Source organism: Cyrtonyx montezumae, unplaced genomic scaffold (genome assembly GCF_038088225.1).
Source record: "Cyrtonyx montezumae isolate F1298 unplaced genomic scaffold, pur_monq_1.0 scaffold_3, whole genome shotgun sequence".
NCBI classification, from domain to species: Eukaryota; Metazoa; Chordata; class Aves; order Galliformes; family Odontophoridae; genus Cyrtonyx; species Cyrtonyx montezumae.
Window position 1 is genome coordinate 149,410,359 of NW_027072034.1, and position 12,491 is coordinate 149,422,849.

General features: G+C 38.5%; 1 protein-coding gene across 1 annotated transcript in view; it reads right to left on the reverse strand.

Annotated features, from left to right (window-relative positions):
- Positions 1-12,491, reverse strand: part of FAM185A (family with sequence similarity 185 member A) — a 33,959-nt gene that overhangs the window by 16,862 nt on the left and 4,606 nt on the right. The window contains exons 2-4 of the mRNA XM_065743691.1: positions 11,515-11,624; positions 9,248-9,340; positions 5,318-5,456 (exon numbers count right to left, since the gene is read on the reverse strand). Coding sequence (XP_065599763.1) covers positions 5,318-5,456; positions 9,248-9,340; positions 11,515-11,624 — 342 coding nt within the window. The remainder of the gene's footprint in view (positions 1-5,317; positions 5,457-9,247; positions 9,341-11,514; positions 11,625-12,491) is intronic.

Here is a 12,491-nt window from a genome sequence, read left to right on the forward strand (position 1 = left end):
TGGATTATTTGACTGGTTTCTCAAATCTTACCAGAGACTAAAGTAACGTGATCTCACTGGTGTATATCTGCTCTGCATATAAAAGCAAAAAGGTATAAACCAATTATATTGCTTCAATATTACTGCTTGACAAACAATAAAATCTCAACATGTGGGAAACAAAGAAGTGATCCCAGACTAAAAAAAACTTTTCCGAGTAAAGCAAAAAAGGAACAGAGACAGTATTTATTTTTTTGTAATTGGTCAGATGACCACAACACCACTAGATTTTAGTAGTTTAATAGGATGAGTAACAGAATAGTTTCTATTCTCCCTTTTTTTTCCTCATGTGTAAATATGTACATGCCCCTCATGCTCCAACAAAGGGATTTTCTGCTTTATATTCAAAGGTTACTTTATCAAAAACTGCCTGAAGAATCATACTGAACATTACCTACTCTCTCCAAACTTACTCATGTCACATACATAACCCACTGACAATGCTCTTCATTGAGCTCAGCAAGATCTGAGTGTGCTGGGCAGACCGCAGAATCAAACAAGAGTGTAAAAGACCTAGGATACAGAATAGTCTCACTGACCTTGCATTACTTTGAACTGGCCTTGGCATTTTATTAGCAAGTTCCAAAATAAATACTCCTTACACTTCACCTAAAGCATCATGCGAATCTGGAAGGATGACAGATGCACCTTGTAACAGATGAGCCATCCACCTTGTTAACAATCTAAAAGTTGGTAGAAGCTTTCACATTTCACATGGGAGCTGGACTTGAACTCTAAAGGTCCTTTCCAGCCCCTACAATTCTGTAACTTCCATTTATGCCATACATATTGCCTCAGGAAAAAAAAAACTAAGTGAAAAAACTGAACCACGACAGTTCACTCTTGCTACTTCATCATCTCTGAAGGATAACAACAACAAAAAAAGGCTGATTACAGTAATTTAGTCTAATTTAATAATGCAGAGCATTCACAAAAGTTTCCAGATCAGGGTCAAGTTCCACTCCTGTCTTCTGTAATTATACAGTCAGTAGGGTAAAATGCATTCCATTGTATGATCTGTAATGTTTTTCTTAGCAGCCCATGAACTGAAAGCTAGAAAAGAAGCCTATCATCAATAACCTTGAATTCATTGTTTGAAGCACATACTGTACAAAACACTGAGCTGTTCTGCAAATAAGATTTGAAGCAAAACAATTTTTCAATGGGTTTGAAAGAGGTTTGGCTTTACTGTTGGGTTTTTGCTTTGTTTGCTTATTCTTCAGGGCTTTTGTTTTCAAAGGCACACAATAATTACCCCATCCTTCTCCCCATTTTATCATTCCTTGTATTTATTTTTATACAGTCTACAAAGAAACCCAGGATTCTGTCAATGAGCAACTCCCATAGATTACACACAATCTGAATATAGCTCTCAGGACCTGTGGATTTGCTGCTGTTTGTTTTTGCGGTCTTTTTCCCTTCTGTTTTTTTAAATGGATTCTAGAGGAACATGAAACATTTAGAAATCAAAATCATATCAATCACAAACACTGCATATACGACTAAAATTGCATAGTGTACACATATTAGAGTGATAAGCTAATTTCAAACATCTAGCTAGAAGTTACTTTTGAAGCAGATAGGAGTTTCCTGTTGTGTCTACAAATAGTGCAGAGAAGCATACCTTCAGAGATGTAATTGCTCAATGTAGACCAACACTTGCAATTGACATTAGCCATCTATTTTCTGGATATATCAACAGCAAAGGAAAAGGAAATTGCTAGCTTGATTTTAATTTCTGTTGAATTCAGTATGATAGTGCAATACTGAAAAGTCCAAGACCCAATAGTTTCAACAGAAAATTGATTACAGAGGCTTAGTGGTTTTTCTGTTATCCACTGCTTCTGAAGAGCTATCTTTTCTACCACATATGTAAAGCTTTAGACTATAGTTCTACAAGTCAGGGTCAGTGCAAGCCCAAGGAGAAAAGACAGGTTTGAGGATATAAACAATGGCATTGCTTAAATTGTTATTTTTATACCTTCTGTTAGTTTCAGTTCCTCCCAAGGAGGCTGGATTACTCTGACAAAGCATGCAAGAATGCCCATATGCATATCATCTTACCTCTGTGTTTCCTTGCAAGACTGATTAGATTCAACTGGGACTATTTACTCCCTTCCCTTCAGTTGTGGCTTAGACTACAGAAAAAAACATGTATATTCACTGGTATTTCCACACAAATTGTAATCCCCGTTCTAAGGTCATCTTAAGTAACACAGTGACATCAGATCCAAAACATTCTCTAAGAGCACACTTCTTGACGCCTCATTTTAACTATCCTGTTGAATAGAAGTTATTCAGCTTTTACATAAAAAGGGGCAATGAACAGGAATATCATAGAATTATAGATTCATTTGAGTTGGAAGGAATTTTAAAGATTTAATTTCACCTCCTCCACAGTAAGAGAGAAACCTCCCACTAGACCAGACTGCTTAAGACTGGGTTGGATGGGGGCTTTAAGCACTTCCAAGAATGGGACACCCATAACTTCTCTGGGCAGCCTGTGCCAGTGCCACACCATCTTCATACCAAAGCATTTCTTCCTTACATCTAATCTACATCTACACATCTTCCGTTGAAAGCCATTACTTCTTGTCCTATCACTACAAACCCCAAAATACAGTCCCTCTCCAGTTTCCATATGGACCCCCCTTAGTTAGGGGAAGGCCAATATAACATCTCTCCAGAGCCTTCTTTTGTCCAAGCTGAACAACCCCAACTCACAGTCAGCCTTCATAGGAGAGGTACTCAAGCCCTCTGTCATCCCCATAGCCCTTCTCTTAGTGTGCTCCAACAGAATTATAACTTTTTGTGCTGGGGGCCCCAGAGCTGAAAGCAGTAATGCAGGCAGGGTCTCACAGAAATGGAGCAGGGAGGGAAAAATCACCTTTCTCAACCTGTTTCTCTCACTTTGATACAACTTAGGATATGGTTCACTTTCTGGGCTGCAGGCACGCGCTGCTGGGTCATGTTGAGTTCTCATTAACCAACAGCCCTATGCTCTTCTCCTCAGGGCTGCTCCTAACCCATTCTCCAGCCAGGCTGCATTTGTGTTTGGGATTGCCCTTTCCCAGCAGCAGGACCTTGCACTTGCTCTTGAGCCTTGCACAGACTCACCTCTCATGAGAGACAAGATCCCTCTGGATGGCATCCCTTCCCTCCACCACATCTACCACACCTCCCAGCTTGGTGTTGTCAGCAAACTTGCTGAGGGTGTACCCAGTCCAACCATCCACGTTGTCAACCAGGATGCTGAACAGCACAGGTGACAATACCAGCCCCTGAGGAACACAACTTGTCACTAGTCTCCTGGACATTGAACACAACCATCCAGACACCTTATCCACCAAACAGTCCATCTGTCTATTCTGCAATTTTGAGACAGCATCATTCATATCTCCTAGCACAAGTGAAAATACACCCCTCTTCAGAGGAGCATTTTTATGTCACATTAGAAGTTATGCTTGCAGCATAACTAAGTAAAATCTGAAATTCTATTTTTTGTTAATAGCTAGAAAAGTACAAACAACATTTTGGCACTGAAAGAAGGAATGAAATCTCACAGACTTTACGAAATTGAGCTAATAGATAGAAGTCACATACTAAAACTACTACTTGTATTCATCCTGCTAACAGTGATATAGGTACTCTGTAAGAAAGCAGTAGTTCTCATCCTCTAGCAAAACCATTTCAGTACTGTGGGACATACGTAGATACAATATACAGTTTCTTCAATAAGAAAAGGCTAAGAATCTTTTGCCTGCTGCTTATTTGTACTATTCTGGTGGTATAGGTTTTTTTTTTTTAACATTTTATTTTTTTGTGACAGCAAGTTAAAATTACTGACTATATGCTCATGCCTCCATAACCTGAGGCACTAGAGAGCAAAAGTACTGTACCATTAAGGGATTGCTTAAGGTCTATAATACAGAATCACTGTAGTATTTCTTCGGAGTTGTTTCTAGTCTTTCAGTTCCTAATTTTAATTCAGTTCAGGCCCTTCCAGAGCCAAGTTTCCACTCAAGCTTGGGCACCAACAGAGCAGGATTATACAGCCCAAGTTCCAACTACAAAACAGGACTCATGCAGTTCTGTGAAATTTGTGTTCCCTTGACATCAGAGTTGTGTGTGTGAACACCATAAACCATTTTTAAAAGAAACAGTTAAAATATTGTTAGGTGTTGCAGACCCATTTAGTAGACTGCTGGTGAAAATAACCCAGAAGCAATGTTAGAAATGTCTGTATAATTTTGAAACAGTTGAACTTGCTTTAACACTGTTCCTTAGTGAAGTTACAATGAAGCATTACTAAGAAAGTACGTCATTAACAACAGCTGCTCTTATTTAATTTTTGTATCAAGATTAAAAAACTTCTGGATGCACACAGAGGCATGAACAAGCACACAAAATGATTATTTCACAGAAGCATAACCTATAGAAGTCAGAAGAGAAAGCAAAAACAAAAACCTCAACAGAAGAAGTACTAGTAGCAAACAGCCTGCATGTTAGGAAAACAACAAAAACTTATTTCTGCCTATGCATGCTGAAGTGAACTTTACCAAACAGGTATAGGAGACAATTTTATGTCTACTATAAATGGTCAGTGGAGAATCACTTCTGGAGCAAGGTAACAGAAAACTGCTAAAAGCTGTTGCAGCAAATTGTTTAAGACATATAGCTAGAACAGACCTGAGTAATTTTCACAGCTCACACATCTTCCAGTTTGTTTTACCTGTCAGATCATCACAATTGCATTACAGTACAGTCAGAGACCTTCATTAAATTAGAAAAAAACCATCAGGTTCCAACCCTGACTACTGTTTATACCAAAAGACACTCAAGTTAATTAGATTTAGTTCTAGGTGAATGACAGTGAAGGGTGGATGGATGAGAGACTCCCTCCTCCTCCTTCCCCCCAGATAACAAAAACTGCTTCCACGCTGTGAACTATAGTCTCTGTGTGTACTGACACTCTATTTCTGCTAAAATGTTTGACATACAGCCAAATTGTACCACAAATCTTTGTAGAAGCTGTAAGATCTAGCTCAGCTATGAGTAAAATAAAGCAGTGGGGTGGAGTCTCTTTACTAATCTTTTCAGAAATAAATCCAACATGCTGTATGGTAAGCTAGCTCTCCTCAATTAAGTCCCTAACAAATGCAGGATTGCTTTGTTCACATACAGTGACAGACCACAGCACTGGTCCCTTTGTTACTGTGAACAGAATACCTTCAAAGCAGCTAAATTTCTGACAGTAGTTTCCTAACCTAGCCCTTACCATGAATACATCCCAGCAGAATATCACCAGTTACTGAAGAGAGAGATGAAGATTCTGCATAGAGATACTTAGTTTTCAGGAGTCCATCTTCTGTGGATATGTTGATAGATGTTCCTTGCAGCTTCTCTATATTCACACTCTAAGAAATAAACATAATGGAAAATGTCATCATGGTTTGAAAAGGCAAAGTGAAATATCAGCATTAGGAAAGAACAAATGGATAGCTGTTGGTGTAGAACAAGCAAAGCTCCTCAGCACAAACACTTTCATCTAATCGCTCTAACAAACAAGTTGGTAATTCTTTACAACATTCCTATGAATTGTTGCACCCATAAGACAAGGGAAGAACTTCAGTCAGACACATGGAAAAAAGGTTTTGAAAATTAGCTGCCATTATTGAAGCTACTATAATGTTCATGTACCATTAAGACACTTAAATCACCAGTAAACCGTTTTCTGGCACCATATACTAAAACACCCACAGGTTTTCTTGTTAACAGAAAAACCTGCACATGTTCCACATATTGGCATTTTGACTCCAGCTCCTAGTGGAGACACAACTCATCATTAATAATGATGCAATGAAGCTGTCGCCTTCAGCCTCATTTTAGTTCAGTAGGTCATGACAAACTTGCAGGTGGTATTCTTTTTGCTCCTTTGTGAGCATTTGTGAGGTCCAACACAACCTTTGTGATGTTCCAACATTGCCACCATCGTTTCCAACACACTGAAGCAGATATTCAGCTCTGGACATAGTTCTCTGGTTGTAATCCAATAATCCACGCAAATGAGCATATGGAGACACTCTTCATTTCATAGGGTGACAGCTGTGTGTGGCCATACAGAACGTGGCTTGCCTTTCACACTGCTATCATTATTGCTGAAACGGACTGCCTCGCTGTGCTAATACTGCTAGGTCTCCATGGTCAAATGGGTGCACTTCTTCTACGCAGAGGAATTAATCTCCACACATTTGCTTTGTACACAGTTCCATGTCAGACACCATTTCATCAGACTGCCCCTCTGCTGCCATCTGTTGCACAGCAACAAAATGTAACAGAATATTGGCTGGAAGGTTCAGCTCCTACTGCCATAACACCAACATCTGCCTCTGACATTGCAGATCAAAGTAAATAGAAGGTATTCCTTTCAGAGCAACCCACACAGTTTGGGTGCAAACTGACTGCCTAGTAGCTATTAGTTGTTAATTATTATTATTACAAACTGCTCAAGTAAAAGATAATTTTCTAGACAGGGAAAGCATGAAAAAAAAAGATCAGGCTGCTTCTTACTGAGACTAAATATGTTTTCAATCTCAAATTTTTCAAGTCCTGTGATTTTTTGGCAGAACATAGATGTTTGACTCTGTTAAAGAAGTGATAGAGAAAAGTCCCTACGGCACAGATTAGCTAACAACTCCCCAGTTGAACAGATTTGATTATTTTTGTCCATTGAGCCACCAGGTTTTCTGGGAAATCTCCCTCCCTTCACGGTAAAGCCACAGGAGTTACAGTCACTGACCACATGCTCAAGTTCCATCTGTTTCTTAACCTTTAAAGAAAAGTCAGCCTATCCTCATAAATCAAGTTGACTATGTTTTCACACCTGAACATATTTTCAAGATGAAAACTAACACCTTGCTACCCTTAAATAAGACAAACGCCTTCCTCACAAATTGTTTTCCTTGGCTTTGCTTCTTTGTGCTATTCTTGGCCAAACATTTTACAAATATCTTCTCCCTTTCCCCACCTTAAAAATATTCTCTTGCATGTGTTTAGTGTCTTCTACCACATCCTTCCCCTCCCTGGCTCCAGGAGGGGGCTGGAAATGCTGACAGAGCCATAGCTACACAATGACAACTACAACTGATGGAAGAAACATCTCATACAGTCACACATGGGAGACATAATCTAGGCTGATTATTAACCAAAGTGGCCAAACGAGAAAAGAAGTCTTGATATCCCAAGTATAGGACTTAATTTTAACTTTTTTTTTAAGAAGCTTGTGTTACTGAACTCATAAGTTGTTCCATAGCCACAAATTCCTGTTAAAAGTTACTTATTTCACTCAAGTTACTTCAGTTTTGCAAGCAGAAGAGTAACTTAGAACAATATTACATACTATATAAACATGCATGATCACAAATAAGGATTTCAGATTAACCTGCATGAGGTTTGTTTTATTTTTTAGGACAGTGTACTCAAGGGGGGGAAAAATAAGAAGGCAGCTAAATGATTTTAAGAATTGAAAGCAAAACCATTACATTTACTTCTATATAGCTCTAGATCTCACATCATGATCATACATGTTTTGATCAGCACCAGTAAGTTGCTACGTGAAAAACTCCATGGACTCTAGTGGTGTAACAAACTAGTCTGGGGACAAATGATCAAGCAGCATGCCTCTAATTGAAAGATGACCACCATGCTAGTAGGCTGTGAAGAACATGAATTCACAGAGGCTAAAATACTCTCTCAATAGCATGAGATATTTTCCACCAATAGAATCCAAGGATTCCAGTCCTTAAATCCTTCCAACAGAAACCCTCCATAGGAAAACATAAGATACATTAAGAAGACTGTAAACTAATTCTGCCTTTTACATTTCCTGTGGGCATTAGTGGCTTAGGATAGAACCTAACTGCACTGCAAGTTGGTAGGCTAATAATTGATCAGCACTGGTCGGTCCAGCAGTGGCAACAATGGGACACAGCGTAGTCAGACCCTACCCACACTGCTTTATGCTGAGAGGTTTTACTAGGATGAATGTTCATAAAGAAACAGCAACAGCTCAGCTAGAGCAGCCTTAGGGCTCTTTTCCACATAATTTAAAGGCCAGCATCCACAGCAAAGAAACATGCAAAATTTAATGTTGGCAGCCTAGTTTTCATCAGCAGTTCAGAACAGCTTACAGCTGGCTCTACAAAAGTGACCACACAATCTCAAAATCCAACTGACAAGGTGTGCAACAGCATCAAATAGCACTTCAGAGGCAATTTTGGACCTTGAGAACTTAGCAGCTTGGTCTCAGTTCCACCCTATGCTAGGGACAGCTACCTGAACTCTTTCTGATTCCTTTCAGTTCTGCTCATTTTAAGGGTACTTACTGATTTTGACAGAATTCTGCAAGCAACCAAGCTCCTTCCAGAACTGTTTCCGTGTTTTCACATAGCAACACTTCTCATATAATGAATCCTAATGCAACATGTTGCACAGATATTACAATAACCAAATAGTTGAGCTTAAGAACCAGATCAGGTGTGAAAACTGTACCACCACGTAAGGGATCCTAGCTCTGTTATCCTAAATAATGAAGAACTGACTAATAGTAGTAAGAAAATCAGATTAGTTTAGTAACAGGCTTGTCTCATGCTGCCATCTGCTGAAAAAAACAGGCTATTTCTCTGAAACTTTCTGCTCTCAGGGCTCTTCTCACTGCACATCATAGCATGATTATATGTGATTGCTTCCTCTGGCACAAAGAAATATACAGAACTTTCTACTTCTCAGTTCTTACAAATCATAATATTGGAGGTGAAAAGTACATGCACATATCAGGCTGCAATTCATGAGACACTACAGAAAACCTAGGTGCCTACTGCAGAACCCAAATGCCTTAACATCAGCCAACTAAAAAGCTCAAGACTCTTGTGATGGCCTACAAAATTAAATGTACTGTATCAGCTAGCCCAGCCTCAACTGCTGACAGAATAATCACATGTTCATAACTCCTTGTTCTACAGTCTTCTTGTAGAGCCTTATCCAAATCAAGCATAATATCAGGTAGTATAGTTAGACAAATGTAAGTTAACTGTGAGATGACAAGCATCAAACGATGGCCATTAAATATTCCACAATGTATGTTCTTCAGAATGTTCAGCTTGTCAGTTGCAAAATGATTAGCAATGAGAAAGCCTCAATTTTTACTTACACCCTTCTCTGTTGCACGAATATCTGTATTTCCATAAAGTGTTCCAAGACCAATTACTTTGCCACCATTTGTTCGTATATCGATTTTATGGCTCTGAAAAACAATAAAAAAAATTCACATGGTTAGGACAACCACAATTAGAATTAGAAAACAAGTTACCTCCTTTTTCAAGCTGTATCACAATAACAAACTTGCACTGCAAACTTCTATTTCACTGTTTTTTTCTGTACCAACTGCCAGATGTGCTGCTTGCTCCCAAAGTAGTCAAACCCAAAAGACACCTTTTTTTCTAACCAGAAACACATGTGAAAGAAGGACACCAAATGCAACTTTATTCTCAGTGCAGTGCTTTTTTTTTTTGGCTTGTTGAGGAGTGGGAGGGAACTGGCTACAGTCTACGGTGTCACAAAACTCTCCTGGATAATTATATATATGCACATTTCCTCAGTGCTTATGCTTGGAGTAGTTGGTACAGCCATCAATTTATGTGATGTAATGTAATCAAGTGCTAACTCGAGGCTTGCAAATAGAACCAGATTCTGCAGTGTTTCACTCAAATCAAATATGCAGTCAAGTTCAGTATTTTACAGATATCTGCATTACTATCTTAAGTCTTCCACAAAGAAGCCGAGAAGCTAAAAATGCTATAACCCTTATTCTGACTGCTGCATAAAATGAGACAAGTAAAAATACCACGAAATACTCCCCTAGAAAGTAAAATATAAGGGAATTGCATTCAAGCAAGAGACCCACCACAAATTACAAGGCTCTCAGAAAGATTAAAAAAAAAAGTGGCCTTTAGAGTGAAAAGCAACTACTTTTAAGAAGGGAAAAGGAAGGGAGGGAAAAAAAAAACACAAACACATTTAAGTAATCTAACTGTATTCAGTGACCATAGCTGCTGCAACAACTCCGACTTATCCCAGCAGCAATGTTGTTTTGGTTCATTTCACTACTGTATTGACACGGAAAAACTTAAAAATATTCAGCATTTTTTATACTATATATCAGGTACACAATTTTACACAGGCCTCATGTACCAGCATCTCAATTTTCAGATATATTAATTTCTGTTGTAAAGGGAATAATTCCTATAGACAGTATTTGATTTACAACACTATCAATTGGATTTAACAGGCAAGCATATCAGAGGTTTTCAGGATACATAGCTAAATAGCATGTGCCTGAATGGGTAGCAAAAAGATTTAGGGAAAAAAATAAAATTCCCAGCATGGAAGCTATGGATTCTTATTGTTCCTATACATTTGGACACAATAAAATACAGTTTTCTCAGGTGCTTTTGTTTACTGTTATCAATATACAGTATTCATTTTGAACCAAACCTTTAGAACATCTCCAACACACAGTACTGTCAGCTTGTCAGATTTTAGTTACTTCTAAGTGTAAACAGGTCAATTAGAATCTAGATAGTCTGTAGTTCACTGAATATGGAGTAAGCCTGGCTCTATGGCATACTGAATTACCATGAAAGCTGAACTTCATGGTGCATGCTACCATGCTTTGTAAAGAAAAACGTTGAAAGGCTCCTCATCTCAGAAATAATTAACGGAATTACATTAGGGGGAAAAAATTAAAAATCAGGTACAATTACTCAAGTGAAATTTTTTCCAAACAGCACTTCAGTTGGGTATCTTCAATTACTTCCACAAAAGAACGTTATCAAATGTGAAGTTGAAAGATCAAAAAAAAAAATTCAAGGTCACAGCCACGTCACATACAGGATTTATCAGAATATTCAGTTGGGTACTTGGGACATGTGTAATTTCAGTTTTGAGTTGCACATTAATCTGAGGAGTTTCAATAGCAACAAGGCATCAGAATACAGAAAAAATATCACACAAGAAAAAAAGAAAAGACGATGCATACAGTGAAGTACCTCACAGTGCCACCTCAGCAAACATAACTATTAAGTCTACCGTTCACAGATGGAAATTCCCAGCATTTCTATTTTGGAGAGGGAGTGCAGTACAAATGGAAATGAGGTCTGCTGCTTCCACTGTTACAGTAGCTTTCAGCTCTCAAAGGTGTCTGGGCTTCCTGTGTCATGTTACTTAGTTATTGACTTCGTGTTGTAACCATATACAATAAATGAAGGCACAGTACCACACACACAGAGTAATACTTAGAAATACCAGAGTATTTCCCACCCATACAGGTGGCATTCAGCTTTTTTTTTTTTTAAATACCATACTCCATCACATAGTCCCTTTAAAAACACTGATGGCATGGGGAAGGGTTCATCATACCTTTATTGACTGCAAAACACTAGTCCCCTTCTCAGTTTCTATTTTGCAGTTATCACATTCCATTTTCTGAACCTTCACGCAGCCAGTTCCTGATGTTTTGATATCCAAATCTAGAATTAAAAGAGTTTTATTAGCAAGAGAAGAGTCAGAGCTGTTAATATAGCACTTGATCATAATACAGAACAACCATACACAGTAGGATAAAGATAGCAACTTCTTTTATAATAATGAATCTTAGTACCTAAGTTCAGCCATGCTTTCAACGATTAAATACTACCACCGATCAACACAGAAAATTGGCTGAATGTTACAAGTGGCAGCAGTGATCAGGGAATCAGCAACATGTAACCCACTGGTGAAGCTACAATTTCACACACACAAAAACAACAAAAAACATATTCTCACTCTCCACCACCACATTGCCACCCTCATCTCTATCTACCAGCAATTCTACCCTGACATGGAGTTTGGGATGGGAAGGCTGACAAGTTCAAGACCATACGTGGAGTAACAGAACTTGATAGCAGACATTGTATTTGTACTGTTAAGTTCTTTGATGTGTGCTGCTTCAACAGCGTAACACAAAATCAGGTATAGAAGAGTTCACATGCAACACTCCTCCCTGGCCCTTTAGAAGGCCTGACTCATCCTCTTGATACAACATGAATCACCTTACTAATGTTTATAGTCTCCCATAAAGAAAAGTTCCTGAGTCTCGTAGATAATGTGATTATCAAATAGGTAATCCCCAGGCTCAGAATGCTCCATGCATGACAGCATTTTTTGTGCCTCTTGAGATAAAGGTTAAACTCAAAGGACCAGGGAGAAAACATGAGAAAATGAAATTAGGAGATTCTGGCTGATTTAATGGTCATTTACATTAATGATCACCATAAACACCAGCTAGAGTTAAAGCCAGAAAAATAGAGTTTATTTTGTTCTTCTAAGGAAAAGAGACAGAAGAAAGAGAACATGAG